This window comes from Papilio polytes, unplaced genomic scaffold (genome assembly GCF_000836215.1).
Source record: "Papilio polytes unplaced genomic scaffold, Ppol_1.0 DF824024.1, whole genome shotgun sequence".
Taxonomy (NCBI): domain Eukaryota; kingdom Metazoa; phylum Arthropoda; class Insecta; order Lepidoptera; family Papilionidae; genus Papilio; species Papilio polytes.
The window spans coordinates 404,678-429,498 of NW_013525180.1; the positions used below are offsets into that span (position 1 = coordinate 404,678).

The following is a 24,821-nucleotide window of genomic DNA, read 5'->3' on the forward strand; positions in this document are numbered from 1 at the left end:
TAGTACATCAAATCAGCTAAATATGTATGTTGGCCTGCTTCCCCACAAGGCATTGTAAAACTACACCCAGTGTGGACTCAGCGTTTTGATCGCACGACACCGATAAATTGATATATCTGTTAGTTTTAAATCTAACTATGTATGTTATAAAACAGACTGGAAATTGTAAAAAAAGATCGATATATGATGCCAAATAAAACTTAAACTTATTTTGTTTTAACAAACAAACATATCTGGTTAGTGTTTTTGATAGTTCTATATACAACTGAAATATCTGACATATAATTTCATTTGAGTAACTAATTAGCTTTGTCAAAGATTATTTAACCTTAAGCTACATACGCATAGTTGTAACTGAAGCGTCGAAATGTTTATTAAAACTACCTATATAGGCACAGTTTTAACTGTCAATTCGATTCTTCAGTTAAAGCTGTCAATTTCATTTTGTTTTGAATTTGCTGACATGACATGTTCTAGTAGCATTATAAACCGGTGAAATTCACTATCGTTCGGTAACATACGGTGTGCAAAACAAGACCGGTGCGTTCATACAATGCACATGCCGCTGGGCACATGCTGTACTGCACCTTGTGCATAAAAACTGTTTTTGTGCAGCCAGTAGTGTGATACATCTATTTTGTATATATTGAATTTGTAACATGCTTGTTATTGTTATCCCTGAATCAAATATTGGGCAATTAACCACTTGACGTTACTGTAAAATTTATTTTTTGTTAACTATGCCATCCTCAGAAAAAAAAATCAGCTTATAACAATGAGTGTTTTTGGAAATCTACAAAACATAGTTATCTAAAAACTGTCACCAGTTTACAATTATTTATTTAAATAAGTCAAAGGATTAATTGTCGTTTTAGCAAAGTTAATGTATTTTTACCCTACAAGATAAGAAAGATGGGTCTACAATATTTAAGCTACAGAGTTTTAGGCACTTTGTAATCTTACTAACGCCCGCGACTCCGACCATCTATATAGCTAAACATTCGCATATACAATATTAGTAAACTAAGATAATAATATTAGTAAGATGTTTAAGAAGTAAGTTTTGTTACAGATTATTTCTAGTTTTTCGATTTTGCTTTTATTTATTTACTAGATAAGACACAATCTTACTTTATGAGTCATCAATTTCTACCAGCACCAGTCTACATAAGTTGTACCTAAGAAGCAGTACCAATATTGCTTATCTAGGCATCATACAAGACACGTGTAGAGTCATATTTCGTAAATAACATCAAAATACTCGTAAGAATCTTTCGACAGGTGTATTGTCGTGTCTTTATGACAACTTGCTGGCCGTGCTAGAAGTATAACGTCTATATAAAAAAAAAAACTTTTCAAATCTAGTATGATATATATTAATACTGGCTGTTCGAATTAAAAAAAAACATTATCTACGCTCATATGTTCTTTTAAAATATGTTAAATATTTAAAACTAATTTAATGTGTCAATTCAACTATTTAGGAGATACCTTCTAACATCCATTTCTCCATACAAACTTTCGCATTTATATTAGAAAGATATCGCGTGTCGTCGCGCAAAAGTAATGTAGCGCCATCTTTTAGTTACAATAACAAACTACATTAAAACATCGCAAAATATTTATGAAATATCTGTGATACTTTTAGACTTGCACATTATAAATGTGTGTGATTATTAATTTTGTTACAATAAACTGAAGAGAATAGACTTTAAGGGTTTTTATTAATTTATTATCTCTGGTATCAAACGCTTATAAATAAATAAAATTAAAATAAGTAGGTAAGTAATAAGTAATAAAAATAAAAAAGCCTTTTATTTCCAGCAACTTAGTAATTGTAATTAATGATACATTACAATGTTTCTTTTAATTGAATACTTAGATATTTCAAATTTTTAAACTAACAGGGTGTATTTTTTTTACGCTTATAAACATGCATAATGAAATAAAACATAATGCCATTCTTACTTAGTAAAAAAATACACAAAATAAGAATGAAATTGACCTTAAATCGCCTCTTTTGTGATCGCTATTATAAATAATTGTTATTATAAACAATAAATTGTACAAAGTTAAGTATTCTTGCAATATCTTATCCATCGATAAGCGATTAGCCGATATATTTTCTTTGATTGAACCGCATAATGCGGCAAGAACTAAACAGCGAGCACTAACATTTATTAACAGAGCGATTTAGTGTTTAATTTTTTTTAATATCTTCAAATTTCCAGAACTATACGCGAAGGCCTTTAGGACCTAAAAGCAGACATGCTTATGTTGTCGGCAGCACGTCGATTGTTTGAGATTACCAGTGTATAGTAGCCCTAATTGCCCCTTAGGTTTGTATAAGTGTGTATAATAATTACAAATACATGAGTTTTTAATATTTTTTTGGTTTATACGTTGATTTTTACTTATACTCGGTTTAGTTTAGCTAAACATATTACAGTTTTAGATACCTTAAGTAATGTAGTAAAGCATTCGAACACTTAGCAGATTGTTTTTTACTCGCATTTGTGGATTTTTATAGTATTATCAGTGCTTATCAGTGAAGCTCGGCACTGCTTCGTTTGACTCATTGTTATTGTTAGCATGTCTACGGTGATAGCTCAGTGGCTACGATTCTAAGTAACAATTTGACCTTATTGTTTGTCACCCAGTTTAAATGAATACCAAACATAGAATCTATTAGATTCCTATAATACAAAAATTGACGATTTTTATGAATTTATGAAATAGGGGTTAAAATTGATTACTAAAAAATAGAAAATAGTACCGACTCGGCTTATAAATCTTTATTTATTCATCACAATTTTCGTATTTTTTTTCCTCAAAAGTTGCACGTTTGCAATTGCTCTGATATCACAAACATGATGCCCCTTTCTGGCATATCGATAATCTGAAGGTTAAATTCTTATTTTAATAAACGTGCAAAAACTTTTTTTCTTGACCAGTCGCGCATTTGCTCCTAACGAATGCGCTTCGTCATGCCGATAACGAACATACCTACTGCATACTGTATTCGAAAACTTCACTTCAATTGGAAATCGCTATTAATTTCCAGAGACAAAATTCAGTACTCTTTGTTCGTCAGAACGTTGTTTCGTTCAAAATTACCGCCGAACGAATTTTCCCGACTTTCACCGTATCGAAGCAACAATATCGATCGCCGCACAACCCATTGCTGCAGCGCTTTGCCGCCACTCAGATCCAATGTGAGCCCCACCAGGAATGTATTGCGACAGCTTTTGTTATGATTTGATTTACAAGACACGGTAAGGGCGTAGTCGGTACAGCCAAGTGGCGCACTCTCGTGAGAGATGTAAGAACAGATAAATGTGTTTGAATTTGAAATTTGTATGGTATCGATAAATTACGCGTCCATTGCCGGTTTTGTACTTAACGTTCTGTTGGACGTTTAACAAAAGAAGCAATGGTGCTTATAAGTGGTTAACTAATCGTATGTTTGAAATTTGGCTATTGTGTATGAGGCCGGGTCAGAGCTAGCGCGGCCTCGCGGCCCTCTTTGCGCCGCAACGCAAATCGTTGAAATCAAAACTTTCACGCTACGGAGCGCTACGAAGTTTTACAGCTACGAACTTCCTGCTACGAGCCGGCCGGTGCGATCCGCTCTCCAAACTTTGTTTTGAGAGCTTTTTATTTTGTCACTTTCCGTTATCAGTCGTAAGAAGCTCCATTCATGCGTACACGACTCACTTATCTAGTAACATTCGTTGCTAAATACTGAAGTTGAAACATTTCTCAATACGACTATTTTGTGAAAGCGCCTCGATTTTCTTTTTAAATCATGAATCAGGAACAACAGTTTTTGAGAAGTGGAACAATATTGTCGCAGTAGAAATTGCAGACCTTGGCTGTGTCGTGCTGAAATGTGGTGTTAGTCGGGTATTTCCAACGAGCGCAGACGAGGCGGGTTTATGACGCTCAATGGTAGGTAGGGTACTATAGAAATTATTCCTAAACTTATATATGTAGATAGAAAGTTTTGTTTAGATATTATTTACTTAAAATAAAATAACTTATTTAAAAAAAAAAAACAAATTGTTTGTAAACTGATCGCTCCTTACTTTAAAACAAAGTTTATAATATCAGAGATTGTTTACAGCTAAGTTGGGTTATCAAAACGTCCTTATGCAGGCGGCGGTAGAAGAATCGGTTCTCGACTCGTTCGTGGAAACGAGTCGCAGGTGGGCGCTGCGGTGCGGTGCGAGCGCTGCCGCGGCACCGGACTAGTCTCGACGCGTTCCGCTCCGCCATTCGCCATTCGCCAGTCACCAGTCTGCGCTCGGCCGCCGCTCGGAACGCTTGTGCCAGTGACGCCGTGCTGTGTGACACATTTGACAGTTGTTGATCGTGTGCTCGTGTTATGTTTTCTTATCGGAACTATGGTGTATCCCCATGAAAATGTGGAGTGATTTTCAGGTAAGATATACACATTTATATGAATAAACAGCTAAAACAATCTACAGGTACCAATTTATATATTTCGACTTTTAATTCATTTTTATTCGCTATATCAAAAGTTGTGACTAAACGTTTTCAAGACTTAAAAGTAATTTTGAATACTGCCGTACCGTTGTAGATCGTTTTGAGCATATCTTTAGATAGTTTAATTAAGTTTACTTTAAGTTAGTATGTACATTTTTACTATCTCGGACTTGTGAAATGTTGGGATTCTTTGTTCAAGTTATAAAACAACTCTTTCTTCTAAGGTCATACTAATGGTTTTAATTATTTTGGAACTTTTTGTAACATTAACATATTGGCGGTTTTTAGTTAGGTTTGTCATAACTGTTACTTATAATAAATCTATCCGGAGTATCTCTAAATCTAAAAGTAAGGGTAAAGTAGGTATTTAATGTACGCGTTTTTACAAAACTTTTTGTATTTCTTTTTTGTTTCTTTTACGGGTCGTTTTTTGAATATCCATATAATTTTATAGTCATAAATGCATTTTCATTTCACAAACATTTTTCGCTAAACAATAAACTTTTCTTGTAAATACCGACTTTGTGTGAACGAACTGTAAAGGATATTTTCTTTTCCGTAATGAAACGTTATGATAAAATTGATTTTGGGGCCATTCAACTGTATTTTTTTGTGTTTTTTGTTGGAAAATTTGGAGATTGTTATTTTGTGGAGGAGTGCCCGCCTTTTTTTGAATCTGACATGTCTACGTTTCCGCCGCGACCTGTCAAACGTCATGTGATAGATAGAAGGGCGCGTTCAGAGTTTTAAATCAAAGCAAAGCGCTGTAGTCGCCTCGATAACTGCGTCGCTCGAGCTCGAGGCGAACGAGAACCAACAGAAATAAGCGCACTCCGTCCCTCTCTAGCGCGTAGCGGCGTCCCGCTCTTGCGACTGGTGTTTTTGTGTCGGAGCGGGTTTTTTGTGGCCGCCGAGGCTGCCGGCGCCGCTCGCTCGGCTCGGCCGCACATTAATTATCGCCGACTTGGCTCCGGCGCGAACGCACTTTACTTTCTATGTTGCCACTTTATTGTCTTGCTTAAAATTCGGCAACGACTTACGTACGCGGTACCCGGCAACTTACATTTTTTTCTTACAGTTTGTTAGGCAAAAGTTTTCCTCATATTATGTACTCATGTTTAAAACATTCCATACTTGACTGTCGAAGGATAGTTAAAATTAGTTGTTACCCAGTAGAACGTTGCCATGACAACGACTAAGCATATTTTATCCTTAGTCTGGAATTTAGAAATGATTCCTTGTCGGTTAAACTTTATTAATTGCCTTGAAACAAAGGATGTCCTGAGAATTTTTGCGTATAGCCAATGAACGTATCATATCATATCTTTGTATACGTGATAAGAAATCGTTTACCAACTTTTTAAATTTATTTCTACTAATTTTTGAAAATGATTAAATGACTACTAAATAATCTCGATTTTACTACTGGTAAATGTTATGTAGTACGATGACTAAAAAATAACTATTCACGTTTTTTATACATCTAACATAAACTTGAAAAGTTCCAACGTAAAATTTTTTAGTTAAAAGTTGATAAAGACCGCAATCAAGAACAAGGGCGATTATCTGCATTGTAATGTTTTTCAAAATCCGTTTTAAACTTAGAATTCAATAATAATCAGATAATTTTAAAGAAACACTCCTCAGTGTAACGTATTAAGTAAATTGAAATTTCTTTGTTATCTCTAACACTTGTAATACTTCTGTTCATGCCCGTTTAATAAAAGTCGTGAATGATCCTTCAGTTTTCCAGTCAGAAAGCACGTGGCGGTTAAACTTGTACGAGAGGCATTTCAAAGTTACGGCCGATCATGTGTTCTATGCAAATATTTGACATGATAAACAAGGAGCCTAAATCGGGCCACGTGCTACCGCTGGGCCTGTGCGTGTGGGGTGGGGGCTAGGGGTGGTTGTAGGGTGGGGGCGCAATGCGACTTGTTGCAGTCACGTGCATCCGTCATCCGGGACGCTAGCAGGAATTGAGCTCGGAACTTTTGGAAGCGTAGAAGTTTTATGATCTATACTTATGTTATAAAGAGGAAAGATTTGTATTTTTGTATATAAATAACTCAAAAACTACTGGGCCGATTTTAAAAATTCTTTCACTGTTAGAAAGGTAATTTATCTGTGAATAACGTAGACTATATTTTGTTTTAATTTCTAATGTTACGCGGACGATCGCGAACAACACCTAGTGAGTTATATTTTAAATGTTCTATCGATTTTTAGTACTGACAAAATATAATGCTAAATTTTTTTTAATGGTAAAACTAAACTAGACAGATCTATATAAATGAATTTGACGTACATATGAAATAGATGATGTGAATGAAGTACTAGATACGAGATTAGAGATAAAAAAGTATTTCCAGCACTGAGCGTAGGCAAGGCCGCGAGTCGTGCAGCGTGCGGCGTGCGCGGAACATCTCGACACGTATTTAATTACACCTAAAGCCGTTAACAATCGAGCACGTGCGTTAAACTTTTGTAAACAATAACAACAACAGAATGCATTCACCGCGACTCGCGACACGACCGAGACGTCATAATCATTTATGCTAAACGCACGTCATTATGTAAAGCAACAGCCGACCTTGTTTTGAGTTTTGACATATGTTTACCGCCAATTACGCATTGTGTCGGTAAACTTGAATGGTATGGATAACTTAAGGGTCATTGTACACGGACTACTTTCGGCTATAGTAGCAGAAAGCCTGTTTAAATCTATGTACGGCTACCCTAACTAAAGCCCTAAGTAAACCTTGCAGCGTCGCGTATTCTAACTTCTGTAAATATTGAAGTTTCTGACACAGCAGCAGCACCATTAGCAATAACAATACAAACCGCCACGTGTCAAAGTTGAACTATCAAGTATTGTGTCGGTGAACTTGAAAGACAATTACAATAATGTAGGGCAACGACTCGAAAGATGAATGGACGCAAAACACCTGTTTAGAATGTAAAAAAAATGTGACGACGTCGCTCGAAACGTCAGGTGTATACCGAATTCAATGCCGCAGATTATATTTTTATTACCCTCCTATTGAGTTACACTGTTTGTTTACGTTTTTTTATACGTCGGAGATTCGGCTTTGCTCGGCTTACGATACGGTCATTTAGCAGAAATTGCTGTAATTTATTATACTTACTTACTCGATTACGCATCGATTTCATTTTGTTTAAATTTAATTTTAACTATTAAAAATAAACTTCATTCGTTTAGTTCATTTCATATTTTACTTTGTTGTAATATTTTCATATCTTTAGCGCACGATACCAATTGTTTGATAACTAAGTGAAAAATAAATAGTAAAAATTCAAACCCCAAAAACTTGAAATGCTATAATCTAGGTTATGTATAAAATTGGTAAAGTTCATGCTGTACATTCTCATGTCCCCGCCGGCCCGCGACCCAATTACGAGTCTCAATAAAACAATATATATGTCGTTGAACTCAAAGTTCGATAAGTAAACATTGCAAGGCGCGCGGAGACATACCGACGTCGATAATTTATGTAAATTCACGGCATTGTATAAGACTGATGTTTTTATGAGCGCTCTCCACTTTTGACGGTCAAGTTCGTCGGCTCGTTCCAAACTTTAACTATTGTTTTTTTTAATATTGCTCCCCCGTTTTCGTGAAGCTTTATTAAAAGACTCTATTTTTATATTATTTTCAATGTTAAAGGTCCGTTACTTGTAGATGATGTCTTTACTGAAATAGTACTTTTATGTTAAGTAAGTTTATTTGAATATAGGAATAGGTTTTTATGAATGTAAAGAATCTTAGTGAGGCCTCGGCTTGTGTAACTAGTTAATGTATTATCTCTTTCTATTGCATATTATTCATTTCTTTGCATTAATTCTTCAGAACATATTTGCCATTAAAGGAAGTATTGCAGTATAAATGTCTCGCAGTTCGCAGCAAGATACGCGTCAACGCAATGCGTTAATGATATTTGAAAAATGTAGCAATCTAGTATTTACACACACGCACACAGATACATAAAACGTAAACATTTATGCCGTTTGTTTGTAAATCGTATTTTACTACAGACGTCGATCGTGTAAATCTCGTTTAGGTATAATTATAGCGATAATGGCTTTATTAATAACACGCTACGAATCTATTTCGTAGGTGGAGTGACTATTAATCATTTTATGAATGAACGAGTGTTATTATTATTTATGCGGGGCGACCGGTCAACGATATCGGCACGGAGTAAACGTCATTTTATAATCATAAGCTCATAAATAAACGCGGTGACGTAGAGATCGGAAGGACGGCGGCGGCGGTCGGCGCCGGCCACGTGGCTCCCACGGTGCGTTAACTCGCGCATTATGTAACAATGTTTTGACATTAAACAAAACAACGTGCGACACATTTAGCGCGCGGATCGATGAACTTGAGCCGTTTGCTTGCGTTTACGTTCCGCGTTACGCAACTCTCGGCCAAGCGAGATTAATGCATGCTGGATTATAGCACGCGATATCATTTCAATTTACGTTCCGTTTCATTCACGGGCTGGAGATGATGACGCTGTTGCGTTCCGGTCGTTTGTTTGCCGTCGCTGTCGCTGTCGCTGTCACTTACAGCATCGCTCGTCTTAGTCGTCGTCGCTCGGCCTACATATGATACTCGATCGATTTGCAAATCAATACCGAAGCAGGTCTTCTTACCGCGAGCTATAATTTGTGCATTTTAACACAGCCGAGTTGATGGTAGCCTTGAACGTGCATTAAGGCTGTCTTGATTCAGCTATAATGGGAAATCCATTGCATTTCAGAATTATTGTATTTTGTATGTTGGTGAGGTGCGGTGCGATGCAGCGGGGCGCGGGTAAACGTGTGTCTTACTATTAACTACAAGTTTGAGTTCAAGACGGCGGGGTGAAGGGTGTACGTCTTCACCCATTGACGGTTGAAGCGCTCCGCGACACTTTCACTGCTCCGTTATTGCAGTTACTACGCGCCTACCGTGCAGCGGGGGGTGAAGGAAGGGGCCCGCGGGGGGCGGCCGCACCCCAATGCATTCACCCCTCAACGCCACCCCGTGCAGGGCTCGCCGAACACGAGGGTACGGGGGATTCTCCAATTTAAGATCACATTCTTCTCTTTTGACATTTTTTAATCTATGCATCGCGTCTTTATACATCGATATATTCTCATCATCATTACCTAATAGTTGTAACTAATGGTCGTATTGAAATCCTGACCTAAGACAAAACTTTTCTGCTTAACAAAAACTTGCAAGTTGTCACTTAATCTCATTATTAGTTGATTTTACTGATCATTAACGTCGTTATGACGTGAGTGATGAGTCATTATCATTTAAATAACGAAAACAGAACATAAAGGCCTGGCTTTTACTGTACGACATAGAAGTTATCGATAACATGTGAGATGTAAAATTGTGAACCGCAATATTCCATACTCCGTAGATTGATATGTGATGCGATTTGTATGCGAGTACGTAGTTAAACAGCTTATTTACTGTAAGGATAATGACCTCGTTACGCAATACAATCACGATCGTGCCCGGCTCGTCACAGATAATCGAGCGTTAGCACGTCAGCAATCAATCTATTAACGATCGTATCTCGCGTCTAGACGCGACCGCGGCGGGCGGGTTAAGTGGGACAATGTTAGCGAGGGCTCGTATTTGCGTAGCTAACCACGTGTGCCCACCGGGCCTAGTGACAAGTGCTCGTGGCGGAAGTTTGTAAACATCGCCGGCCTTGCTCCCGACGCGGCGCCCGCTGCACCGCCGCGTCGAGCCGCGCTAGTCACGCACCGCATCGATACACTTTCCCGATCCCGACTATCGATGAATGAATTCTAATGCATAGGGCTGTCATATCGACTTTTTGTTATCGATGTAAATCTAAGTCAAGGACGAATGACGACCGGTTTTTGATATATTATTTTGAATCTTGATTTTGTTTGTGGTAAATTGTGAACGCACATCTGTGCTCGTATTACACAGACGTCGACGTACTTTTCTAATAGTGATATGTTAAAAATAACGTGAAAAGTAATCCTATATTGCTAATTATACGTGTGACTACAAGTAAATTAAGTTTAGTTTTTCATCGTAAAGCGGTTAGATTTCGGGATTCCCATCTATTGAACTGGGAATAGAGAAGATAAGTAGGAATTAATTAATTTCTCGCTGCGATCGTATCTTAGCGTACGCAACAATGTCGATACTTATCGATCGGATCCATTCATTACACTAATGCAGTGTAATGAGCGTGCATATTTAACGCGTCCACGTAACGGTGACGTAACAGAGAGCTATCTAACGGTAATTAGATCTATATTTAGGTTCGAGTCGAGAGTACGGCGAGCGGAGAGCGGCGTGCGCGGCGGGTCAGTGACTATCAGTTGATTGATGGCCGATAGATGGATAGATAGCGCCCGACATTGAACCCGGCCCGTCCCGGCGCTGCAGCTGTAAATATATCTGCGGACTTCCGGCGCTGACGTCACGCCCGTGACGTAGCCTCCCTCTGACGTAGCGGCCACGTCACGCCGCTCTTTCTGTTTACACTATAAAACTGTATTTACATTGTTATTGCATTGCGGCGGGCGGCGACTTATCTTTTATTGCCTCGTCGCTCTTTGCGAGTTGGAGGCGCGCAAAATTGTAAACATTTATTTTGTTGCCGGTCTCTCGGTCGGTCGGTTCACTCGAACTGTGCTAGCTTTCATGTTAATCCACTGTTTGTTTGTTTACGTCTTTCTCGGTGTGTTTGAAATTCATTACGCATATGATAATCGTTATCTGATGCCACAATTATATAAATATAAACTTTGCGAATTAGTTATTATAGAACTTTCTATTAGTTTTATATTGAGTTTTAACTTTTTTGTCGCAAATATTATAAAATACTTTAGCTATATTATAAAGTAATAGTCTAATAATAACATCTTTATAAAGATGACCATATTTTGGGTTTTCATTGTTCAATTTCATCTAATAGTATAAAGAAAATGGATTAACTAACATTTTTGGCAACTGGGCATAGATTAAGTTAGGTATACAAGGGAAAAAAGTAAGATATACCTAAAAAATCCACTTCTACTAGTTAAATTATTTTGCAATATATAATAAATTAAATAACAAAAAGCGCGTAGCATTTGAAATCATAAAGAGGTTCGCCTGTGACCCGGTGTACGAGAGATTGTTGTTAGTCATTTGGGTAGAAGCTCCTGGGACTAATCTTCTAAGTGCGTAGCGTTAGGGGGTGACGTGGGGCGCGGTGGGCGAGGGGGAGTTCATTAAAAATTCATTCTTATTTCGTAGCGCCGAGGCGTAATCAGCCGCAAGGGGGCTGGGGGGTAGCTTGTTCTAGCTTCTCTCATCATTTATTGTATTACTGTTTTATTTTATCCGGTTTATGTATTAGTTTCTACATTAGGACTAAATCTAACATCGCCTTCACTAAGGAAAATTTAATTTTCGTAAGCAGTATCACTTCAAATTTTTTGGCTATATACATGTACAAAATATTTACTATTATATTATACTATTACGTTTACTATTTGTTTTGTTCAATAGAATAAAATAAATAATGTTTTCAATTAAGACATCGATCCCAAGAATCCATATAAGAAAGTCGTCATTCTACTCACTTGGTTATGGGTAACTAAGCGACAGAATGAGCGAAAAAAAGAAACATTAAGTTCATTGTTCCTTAACACTACTTAATGTTGATTAGTACAAAGGTGATGGAGCGTTGTCTCGTAAGTTTTTTTTCGTATTAGGATAATTATAGTAATGTAGTGCGCGGGTGTAGACATGTTGCCGACGGGGTGCCTCCTAACCTCACCCCAGCTCTTGTCTTTTGATCTCCCTTACCATTTGCTAACAAGTTTCTAACTCGATACAATATTCTCGAATACAACTCGAATAAATTTTTGGCACGAATTTGCACTCTTTTTCCAGAATGAAGCATTATCAAAATAAACTTTTCCTTACATTAATAAAATAATATAATCCTTTTTTTAACTTTTGATATAAAAATTACCAGTGTCAATTAATTGAGAATTTCGGAAGAATTTGAGAATTTCGAAGATCGGAAAGTTTATTTTGATCATACTTTATACGGAAAAAATTGTAAATACGTAAAAATTTATGACAAAAAATCATTTTGTGTTCGATAAGGCACCTTAATTTCCAAATAAATGTCGAAAAAAATATTTTATTAACAAAAGTACTATTCGAGTCGAGATAGGATCATAGTAGTGGTGCAGAGTCGACAGATTCCCCCTACACACGATCTCACAGCATCCCCCGCCACGGCGCCCCCGCCTCACCCCACCTCAATCTACTTTAGTACCCCCGGAGCCCGTGACGTCACCACTTACAGGTTTTTGGCAATGAACACAAATGACAAAGCACATTTTGCAGTTACAAACACAATGCATTCGTAAAAATGTGCATACTTTATTACTATGAATGTCTTATAAACTTTATTAATTACAAACGATAATTTTTATTGTACTACTTCTTTAATACTTAAATGTTTCAAGTACGTATTTTAGTAGAACTGTTCCTATTTAAACATTCAGTACATCACTACGGGCCCTTCAGATCAGGTGACAGACCCCATCCCCTCTTTGTGTAATTAATCGGTTGCTAGTCGTGATCCAGTCCCAATAACGTAGTGATGTGCGAAAATAGTTTTAAAACCATTTTATTTTTTATTTCATTCTTTTCGCTTTTTATTCTATTCGTCAATAAGTATGTCATTTAATTCGCAAGTTATACTATTGCATTTTAGGTCTACACGTGTTTAATATACATTTAAAAATTCCATATCACACCTCATAGATGGCCATATATCGCCAGAGTTTTTATATTAAAACAATAAGACTGTTATTAACAAGTGCCATTCGAAACGACCTCATGAGGTCTCTAGCTGTTTATCTCGTTATGTCATGCAAACGCCGCAAAACAATGGCGATTTCTTAACCATCCGTAACAATCGCAAAAGCAATGTCTATTGTCTTCAAGAACAACTACCAGGTGCCTCGGTTGTGGAATCTTATTGAATATTAGAGGTAATACAGAACGACCCGCATTCTCTGATTAGACGGCCCTTAAACCAATTGCTTCTGTTCTACATGCCTGACATTTCAACGACACCATTTTTAATACAGCGACATCTATCGCAAGTAACGGTGAATAAGAAAGGCACGCGTAAGAATACGGCATAGTCATCCTTTATTATTCCTTTGTTCTCGTCATAAGTGGATATCTGTCGCGGAGTGTGGGCTGAAATATGTTATGGCAACATTTCTATGATTCTATTATTAAGGAATAAAAGGTAAGCATTCGCATCCTTCTTCACAGCGGTGTAGACAGAGCAGTAACAACCTTTTTAACTGGCTTTTCACAATGTTTTATCGGCATCGGAATATTATGACATTTTTTCTATTCATTGGATCTGGATTAAGAATAATCGTTTTTTTATCTATATAACACATAATTTGTAAATATAACACAAATAAGGATTTTCAATAAAAATAAAAAAAACCGTTCGCATTTCAAATTCTGGATTTCAGAATCAAAAATGTCGCAGTGTTCGTCGGTGAGCAATTTAGTGTTGGGCAAGCGAACGTGTCAGGAGAGGCGGTGTCGGACTCGGGGGCCGTTTCTCATGGCTGGGTGTTGCAACCGGCACAGCACACGGCTCACCCGCTCACCGCAATGCGCCTCGCGGCTGTCGGCTGTCGGCTGTCACGCGTGAGTCGCGCGCGTGTGTGCGTCAAGCCACTTTCTCCATACTTTCGTCGCGCGCTGCGCTAATAACCCCAGCCCGATTAGACGACGGCTTTATACAAACGATACTACTGTGCTGCGCTTCTCTCGATTGTCTGATTGATGCGTGTAATCACGTATACATCGCTCCCTTGTACCCAACCCTAGATCGGTGAGCTGATGAGTTTTGAAACTGTATCATACTGTCCCATATCATATTGTAAACGATAATCGTCGATTTCATAGTTCAAAATTTAGTTTAGTTTTTCCAGATGTCAAATATCAACTAAAGTCTTAACTAAACGATTCTATAACTGTTTATAAGCAAGTTCTTAAATTAGCAAAGCACGCCGCATTGCTGTACAACGCTATTTGGAACAATATCGCTGGCGGCCGGCGCGGCGGCGGCGGGCGGCGGCGGTCACCAATCCAGCGCGCTGGCGTCAGCGTCTGCCCGCTAATAGAGCGAGCAAACACTGTGCCACGCTCGCTCGCTCTACGCCGTATAAATATAAAATCCTCTGATCAAAGTCACAATTATAGCTTTAATTCGCGCCGAAACATCGAACGAGTAAAATCCATTTGTTGGTATCGCGCGCCTGTCTAATTAAGCTCTGTCATAGACTCTTCGAAGGCTCTATTACGAGCCGCCTCCAAACTTAGCGGCGCGGGCTATATAGCACATTTCCAATCCGAGCCACGGACGGCGCAATTCGTGTCCTATGTGGCAGTTGTAAGGTCGATATTGGGCGGGCGGGGGTGTGGCGGCTCGCTCGGTGTGACAATTACGGCTCTGCGGCCCGCCCTCGCGCCGCCGCAATCGATAGGCCTAGGGCGGGGTGAGGGGCCGCGGTGCGGGGGCGGAGGTGCGCTGGGGCGAGGCGGCGGGCGGGGGCGGCCGGGACCGGTCATTACTTATGCAAAGCGGCAGTGGCAGCGGCCGTGGTCGCTCGAGCCGCTCATTACCGCCGCTGCAGATGCCCACCACCAATATTCACCTTCCACTATCGATTAAACACTTTAAACATTTTAATACACAGCACATATTAATCTATTCTTCTTTCTAACGGACCATACCAGACCTAACTATGGAATGTAACTGCGAGTTCGTCTACCAGGGGTCCGAAACAATATATCGAGTCCTAATCTGCAAGTCGGCAATGGGCAAAAGCATAACGGATCGGAATCCCAGTGCTAAATTCGGGGGTCGCTCATTGTGTGTTCCCCGGTCGTATACTCTAACACCGAGGGGTGCACTGTTTGAATACGTATCCCGACGAATATCCGCTGCAATAAGAATACAATATTTAATATTGACATTGACAATAAACTTTAATTACAGTCTTTCGCGTCTTGCTCTTTTGCAGTTAGAAAAACACAACTAAAGTTACCCCTCTTCAAAAATGTCAACGGTACTCGGGGAAATTTTAAATATTTACTGGGACAGCTTTTCCAGCTTAACGTTGCGAAGAATAAAAAAGAAACATCGTTTTAAAAAGCGCACAAGAACAAAAAAAAACATGTTTTTGAATTGACACAAATTCAACTAGAAAACCCGAGTAAAAAAAAGGTTACGGCTCGGAGTAAATTTATCAACGTAACGTTAATGAAATGCAATGAAAAGGGAATCCGAGCTGAAAAGTGTACAAGTGGAATTTTATTTTGTTTTCGCGTCTCCGTCGCCCGCTCGACTCGCGGACTGTTAAAAAGCGTCGCGATAAGTTTGCGCGCGAAAATTCATTCCCGCGCTTTGTAACATCACCCCCCGCGGGCGGAGGGGTCGCACCCCCCGTGCCACACACCCCCTGTACGCCAGGGTTGCCGACGATGTTTATCTTTTTTGTTAATTGCAGCCACGGAGAGTTTAATTGAAACTTCTCATAATAAACTCTAAGCTGTTGACATATATTTGTGTAATTTTTATGGAAATGTATCATAAAAGAAGTTCAGTTATACTTTAGTGTACTTGCTCAGAATGTTTGCCTGATTTGTGTCAAACAAGTTTTTCTATGGATGGTTTTTAATTTCCTTAGCATACTCTGATCTACATCAAATTTATGTTTGTTTATTTGACCTATTCATAAAATATACGTTGTCTTGAGTCTGCTTTAATTCATCACATAACTATCATTGTTATTAAAAAGTAACTAAACATTGGTTAATATCTATGAAATAGTTGTAAATAATTAATTTCTTTAACTTAATATTACTAAAAATTAAATACATAGTTTTAATATTGTGGCAACCCTAACATAGTTTGGTATATAATGTGGGAGGAATGAGATTCAGTAGCGAGGCGTTCGCCGGCGAGGACGCGTCTACTGGATGCTCCTTTTAGTGCCACCTTTACGATTTACTTGATAACTTGCCAAAACTTCTATCCGAAAGGGAAATCTTTTACAATTGATTAAAAAGCTTTTATCTGGTACAGGATCGTTGTCAACGTTAATTAGGGTTGCAATTACGTTATAAACTTTATATTAATTACAATAATTACGAGTTTGTATCCAATAGTTTTAGCCACAAGATGATATATTAAAGAATTATCTCATTCTTTGTTGTGTTTTTTTTTCTAGAAGTTAAGAACCTAGCATTTAAACTAACAAATATTTTGGCGATAGCCATTGTCAAATAGCTTGTGTCGTCATTTAGTATCAAGTATGGCCAATAGTGCCATTTCCATTGGTTCGGCAGCTGCTAAATAATAGTAAAAGAGTTTAAGTGATGTGCTATGTTTACGCAATCAGTCGCATCACATCCGACTAAAATTAGTTTACCTTGATCAAATATAATTGACAGTTTCAAGTGAAGAATAGAACAGTTAAAATTGTTAGATCTCAACGTGTATAGCTGGCTTTAAGGTCATCAAACTATTATTTAATATTTGGCATTATCAATGTTTGTTTACGTAATTGCTGACAGTTAATTAGTCATCTCTGTTTACAAACGCGATGTTTTTAGTTCCGACCTCGCATACGAATACCGCATTAATACATAATTTCCATCACAATGCGTTATCATTCCGACGCGTATCGATTTGAACGTATTAAAAATGCTATTTCAATAAAAAATAACACGCTTATCAATGCTATATTTACCTACATATTGTAAATAAACAGTAATTTAAAAAAAAACTCCTTAATACTAGACTTATAAAAGATTTCCTTTAATTTTAATTATTCTAAACAGTAAGGAAAAGGAACGTCTAAAATCTGAAAATCCCGATTTATTTATATTTGTCGAAATCTTTCACATTCAGACCAATATCGAAGTTGTCAAAAATTAAGTTTTTTCAAATCTAGGAATAATCGGTCAATTAACATAATCTTTACTAACATAAAGAAAATTTTGTTTTATTTTAATGAATAATCTTCAAAACTACTGGGCCGATTTCAAAAATTCTTACACCAATAAAATGCTACGTTATCAATATAGGCTATATGTTTATAATTTTTTATATTACGCAGACGATGTCGCGAGTGCAAGCTATTTTGAATTACCATACTGTTTATTTTAGTAAACATATCAAATACTTACGTCTATTGGGTATCCATTCGTAAAACAAATTTGTCGTCATTACCTATTAAATTTTTAATAACAAAACATAAAGTAGTGATAAATAATTTAAAACGCAGTTTGTCAATGTAGCAAGCACCGTGTCGCTTATCACAGCCGTTTCTTATCACACTTCAAGGTGACGGTCCGATGTAACACGATTGCCGCAGATATGGCCTGTAATTATGAACGTGGCTTACACAAGTTTTATTTATATAGCATTATGTTAGGTAGGCTTTGATTTCGTAATGTTCAATGATCCAACTGAACTTGAAGTAAAATATTGAATACTTAGAGCCAGTCCCACCATATTGTAAATTGTCTGATAACAATCCAACTTATACATATTTTGATGGAAATATCGGATTTTGTTATTTTATCTGACAGTGACGTCAGTTCTAAGCTATCTGAGCCTCTATTAGCCAGTAGTGGGACATGCCATTAGAGTTAAAAGTTCTCGTAATCAGGGTGACTGGTAAGTATCGGATGTGCTCAACACAATATTTTCGATATTAGTGTATATAAGTAAAAAAACTGTCAAATTTTTCCATCAATTTAAATTTAAACTCTCACTACAGATATTCATTACGTAAAAACACACTTATGAAAATTATTACTTTTACTGTTAAAACTATCTTTTATATTATACGTATTTGCGACAATGAAACATTTTAAGGAAAGAAATAATAAAATCCGCACAATCTGTGCGAAAAAAGTACACAAAAAGTTTGTCAAGTTTAGCGCGGGAAACTGCGCGGGCAATTATGTATAAATATCAAGGAAGGCCACGTGGTCGTTTGACGTTAACAAAGTTTTCCGATGCCGAGGAACTTTGTGACATGTGAGCGGTGGATACAATATGTGCGCCTGGCGCGGCCCGCCAGGCCCGCCTGTGACTCAGCGGCGCGGCGCCCTCGCGACGTCGCCCGCTACCCCCTCACCCCTCGCCAACGTCTACCTCCATACAAAATTTATACCCACCCTTTACCCCAAGAATATTATTATACCTCCCCCATCTCGCTCAGAAGCAACCATAATGCTCACGAAATACGGACCACTATCCCTTGGCGACGAACGAAAAGACAAAGAGTCTACATCTATTTAAGCGAAAACATACCTTAAGTCTATGGGGATATAGTTAGTTATTTATTATCCTAGATGAGTCATGTGCTACGATAGGCAGCGGTGACGTCACAGGGTTCGTAGCCGTTCAAAGTAACATGCCCTTACTAAAGGTGTTGGAAAATAATTATTGAAACATTTTTTTTCAATACAATTTAGTCTATATATCAGATATGTGTATGAATATTTCTTGTCTCTGTAGGGACAGGTATAGACTTACGATATAAAATACTCAAATAATATATGTACGGTGAATATTTAAAGCTTAGGTTTTTCCCAAGACTAGAGTAAACAGTAGAAATAGAGCCTCACAGAGCACGGCACGGCCGCGGGGCCGCAGCGAGGTTTCTCCCTTAATTCCCTGACTGGCACGATGTTTCGCGTCTCGAGAGCGTGTGCTCTCTCATCTCCTTAATTCGTCCTTCGCCGCAGCCCCCTTAATTCTCCCCTCCAGCGAGGGTGGGTGCTCGGTCTCTCGTTAAGCGGAGCGGAGTCGGCCTCCCTTATTTATGCCAGGGTGGCGGGCGGCGGGCGGAGGGCGGTCGGGCGTGGGGAGCTCTATCGACGTTCCCGTACGCCCTATCCATGTGCTGGTGAATTAAGAGCGAGTCGGCTTTCATTTTGCTTTAAAGCTTCCACGCTCGTGTGCTCGCCTTTCAGCCGAGCGACTTTATGAGCTCCGGCACACAATTTCATACTCTAACCCCAAAGACATAGAGTACCTAACTCCCCGATGACATTTCGCCCGCCTCCGCTTATAACCCGAGCGAGGAGGTAGGGTTTTTGCGAGTACTTTTTTGACGTACGTTTTTTATGTTTTATTCGCTTAGGGTATGGTAAGATAACGACGTCTCATAGAGGGTGGAAAATGCTCGGCGGAGTAACACTTTAGAAAAGTTTTGCAGTTGCAACTATTGTTAATTAACAAACGATTTTAAAAAGTCGCGTTAAATAATTTATTGTATTAGCCCTTTTCTTTTTTTAAGTTATAGTTCAAAATAAGTTTGGTAACTTTTTTGTTGTTTTATATTTTTCCTGATATTCGTAAAAGAAAATATATTTCAAGCTTCATAGTAAGAGCGACGGGAGTGGGTGGCTGATTTTACGCACAGCGTCTTCAGAGAAAGTGAAATTTAGCCCAAGTTCGGAGAAATACAACGGCGCCACCCCCAACCCTCGCGCCCTCGAGTCGCGCGGGCGGGGGGTGGCAGTCGCCGAACCCGGCTTACAACAATTAAGTTTATTCGCTCGCAAGTTTTCTATTTCGTTCAACAAAAGTGGCAACTTCTCTTGCTTACACTAATTTAAATTCAGCGGCGCAATACCTATTTTAAGGAATACCGCGTAAGAAGAGAACGTAGCTCAAAGTTGTCTGTTAGGTATGTTTAGATTCGTATTATGGAGTCAGGAGTCCGGTGTTGTTTTTCGCGTTTCGTATATCGCTGTTGAAAAAACAGGAGCGAGTGGCCTGTAACGGTTGAACGACCTTTGTGAAGGTGTCGCTTTCGGGCAGGTTATTTAGCATGGGGGGAGGTCTGTGCGCGCGGGGCGCTGGGCGCAGGGTCTGCGCAGCCCCGGCCGTCGCCCAGCAACGCAACTGGGTCACTCCGGGCCGCACGGCACTCCTCCCCCTCCCCTAACTCCCCCCTTACCAATTATGTACACGCTCGTTACCGGACACGCGTTTTTCAATCACATCCATATTTAATTGGACATCGCGGTCCTGAAAATGTGTTTGAACCGCCATGTTTTATGGGAACTTTATTTATATTATACGCTATCCCTTGTACTCGATGGTTCATCTCTAACATTTAATATTAAATTCATAATCTTTTAAGTATATCGTAAACAAAACTAAAAGGTGTAATGTAGATAGAAAGGTAATATATACCGCACAACTTTAGGAGGTACACATTGACATAATGTGTTTTGATTGTCGGAGGTCCAATCATTGGCTACTTCTTAGATCGTCAGAGGGCCTAACTTGTTGCACGATGCACCGAGCCGAGGCGAGGGCCGGGCGCAGGGCGCGGGGGGCGGGCCGGGGAGGCTCTCCTCAATGGGCGAGATGTCGCGGCCGACCGCGACGCGCGTATGGAGATCCCGTCATTGATAAGCGTGACCTCGCCCTTATCACACGCCCCCGGGATTCACGACCATATTGTACTAACGTCTTTGATACGTCCGATCTATAGCGTATTTACTGATGCGAACGTTCAATTTGGTACGAATGGACACATTTTTCTTTTAGTTGTATAAAATGATTTACGAAACTAGACACATGTCAAGACTTTAGACCAATATAAAGTTTTATTGTGATATGTGTTTAATGTAAAACGAATACCTAGTTAAATTTTCAATCTTTGCGTTAATTTGAAAGTCAATGCACTATACAAGTATAAGCCGTAGTTTGTACAGAGTATAAACAGGCCGGCGCAGTAACGAGTAGCGTAAATCGTTGCACGTATCCACTTAATTTGGCAAGGACGGGCGGCCGCACTCGCATAGCAAGTGCAACCTTGACATTGGCTATCGCCCTAATGTCGTTAACGGTACCATCTCGGTACAACAATAATAGTGTAGCGATGAATGGCAGGCGGCGGGCAGGAGCGCGGCGCGGGCGGCGAGTCATTACGCGGCCCCCCATTAATCAGTGCAACAATCGGCCGATATCTCGCTATTTACAATCGCGGAGCACGTGTTCCGCGCTCGTAGTACGCCGAGTGTATTGACCCATTTAGATAGCTCGACCTTCGCGCGGCCATTGTAAGCGAAAAACATAAAAATAAGTTTTATTGGCTGTCGTTATGTGTGCCGGCGCGGGCCCGTCGCGTCGCTCCCGTCACGCTCGTCACGATCGTCTCGCCCGGCGCTCGATCGCGACGTGACATTTTTATTTTATCCCGCTCTCTTCCGGGGATGCTCGGTGCGTGCCGGCGTGCCGTGACGTCATTATCTGGGAGCACGCCCGCGCCCACAGGCCCCTGATTTATTATCTGGAAAGCGCACGCCGGCGCTCCGCGAATTCAGGTGATTTATGTTCGTCGGTAGGAGTGTACCGTAGCCAATGTCAGTGCTAAACGCCGCTAGCGCCTTGAACCGGCCGCGATCTTTGACACTCGCTGCATTAACACACGCATCGCCTATATAAACTTGATAAGCGACTTGTACTAAAATTTTATAAACATTTAGTCTCAGTAAAAAACAGTAGCTCACTCTATGACAAAAACAAATGTTAACTATTGATTACCATCAACCTGTATTCAAGGTCTATGCATGTAAACGTTTAAATCATAAAAGGTTTTAATTTCAATTCATAGCTTTCAAATCTACTAATGATTGGTGTCGGTGAAAATAGATACCTCAGTACTCAGTTAAAATAACATCCAAGAGAGATGAGTTAGAGATGTTCCTGATTCGAATATGGGAGATTTCAATGGAGATGCGAGTCTTGTAACCGCTGAGTCAATCGCGCTGAGTATGGTTAGATGCGCGGAGCGGCGTCGCCTGCATTCCTTTCCCGTCATTCAGCCGGCGGCCGTTCGGGGAAGCAGTGCGTCATCTCGCGCTAACAAAAACTATATAATTTTCCCTTTCAATACACTGCAGCAAGACTGTAATCGGAATAAACGCATAACGCAACGTCCCGCACGCGTGGCGCGCATCGTAAACAATGCTTTTCGGGAATTCCCCATGGCTTTATGCGGGAACGCATTCCTGAGGGATGCCTTTTGTTTACTTCCGTACGTCTCGCTCGCCCGTCTTTTGTTTATCGTCACCTTCACATTATTTAACTGCTAGATGAGGTTGCATAACTGTCCGCTAAGCGCCACCATTATGACACTTGTTGCCTTTGTTCTTAGTGTAAGTGGCTTCACCTTCCTGTATTTACATCATTGTTCGAGTATATTCTTGAAAAGGACTTCGGAATTTATATTATGATCTCACGGTCACTAGATTACTTCCACTTTTGAAATTTTGTTCTTATACATATCACACAAAAATACCTTAAATTATGTATTTAACTTGGTTACCATTACTCTACGAATAGCTTTGTCTTCATTGCTCTATTTGTCTTAAAAAATCGTTTCCGATATTCGCTCTTTAATTTCCTTATTTCTAGCATCTTTGTCAACGAATTTTTATAGTTAATTAATGACAATATTTGATATAATGGATTTTATTGTTGAGACTCAAATGATCCAAACGTAAAATTTGGGGCGGTAAATGAATCGCATCGAGCGCAACAGCGAGGCGTGAAATAAAAAGCTCATATCAGAAGCTGGTCGAGCGGCGGCGGCGGCGCGGGCGAGCGAACAGGATGTGAGACTGGTCCGCGCACACCAACTATCGTTTCGTATACACGTACACACACAGCCGTGCGCGGCCTCGCTGCCGCCGCTCGCCGCTCACGGAAATGTGCGTGCCAACGGAGCGCCACGGTTGCCACACACAAACCATTATATGGGACACGATGGAGACAATCCTACAACTGCCCTGGCTCTGCCGTCCACATACTCAAAGTAAAGATGGAGATTGAGAGAAAAATTACGATAAACATCTAATGATAATTGGCATGCATTGTACGTGATGTTGGGACGCAAACCTACTACCGACCTGGTAAAGTGTTGAATAATGACAGGAAAGATGAACAAAGCAATATAATTATTTCTTAACCTAATTTGAATGCAAATAAAATTATCCATAACTCAAATTTTGTTTCTACCAAAATCATTATCATATACACTGTTGTGGTTGAAATATAACAATAAAGTAACAGGACTGTCCTACTATCGGAGACTTTCATGGAGAACCATTCGCTGCCTTGGCTCTTGCTTCGCGAACACAATCCAACGCCGAATTCGATCGGCCAGTTTTTTTTTTGCTTCATATCTTTGCACAACTTATAAACAACTCATATAATGCATGGAAATATCACTAATTAAACGAGAAAGACTAATAGGGTTATTAACAAAAGTAATGTACAAAATTGAACGTTCGATTTCAAACAAGGGAAAGAAATAATGAATGCAGGATTCTTTATCTATACGAGACTAATCTCTAATCTTAAAGCCACAACTAGAACGAACAGGTCCGCGGAACACCCTTCGTTCGAATGAATGAAATTACCGAGCACCGATCACGTGCTCTATGGTGCTCAAAGGAACGTTAATGGTTAATCGGTCATTCAATCGGCGCCTCTCGAATTCGATATAGCAGATTAACGACACCTCTTCACGGTCTGTTTATGAATGAACGACAAAAAATACTATGTACATCGTGTCGTAGTAAAAATCTCACACACGTCTTTATTTACACATTTCAACGATCATTGTTCTCGTATTGGAATGTATAAAAATAAATGCAAGTCGAATCGCATATCAACTCGACTAGAATAGTATTCTGTATACGAATGGTAGTCGCTACGTGAACAACTTATTTGTAATTCGGAGCGTAAATATCAAAAGTCAAGAACGCTTAACAAAACGTCATCAGACAAACGGCTTCCGACAATGGTACTCCATTGGAACATTTTGTCGTCGATACAGGCAACTATAAAATAGCTTCGAAACGCAAAACTTTAAATTATTAAACTGTAAAAGACAAAGAATGCCTGGGAATTTTATAGTAACTGAAGATATTATAGCATTTTCTGTCAAATATCCTTTCTAATGTCGTTTCGCAGTAGAATAGCATGTTTTCTCGTACGCCCCGTCCTTATAAAACAGTTTATAGTTCGTTATAATACAGCGTTTGGCGTAGGTAGCTGTAGCGCTAGATAGAAGCTACGCGATGTTATTATACCACGCAGCTGTGTGAGTGCACGTGCAACGAGCGCGCACACAGCCGCGGCGCCCCTCGCCTG

General features: G+C 39.4%; 1 protein-coding gene across 1 annotated transcript in view; it reads left to right on the forward strand.

Moving 5' to 3' along the window:
- The first annotated feature begins 4,125 nt into the window (after positions 1-4,125).
- Positions 4,126-24,821, forward strand: part of LOC106101076 — a 25,502-nt gene continuing 4,806 nt past the window's right edge. The window contains exon 1 of the mRNA XM_013280175.1: positions 4,126-4,443. Within this exon, the coding sequence (XP_013135629.1) occupies positions 4,420-4,443 (24 nt within the window). The 5' untranslated portion in view covers positions 4,126-4,419. The remainder of the gene's footprint in view (positions 4,444-24,821) is intronic.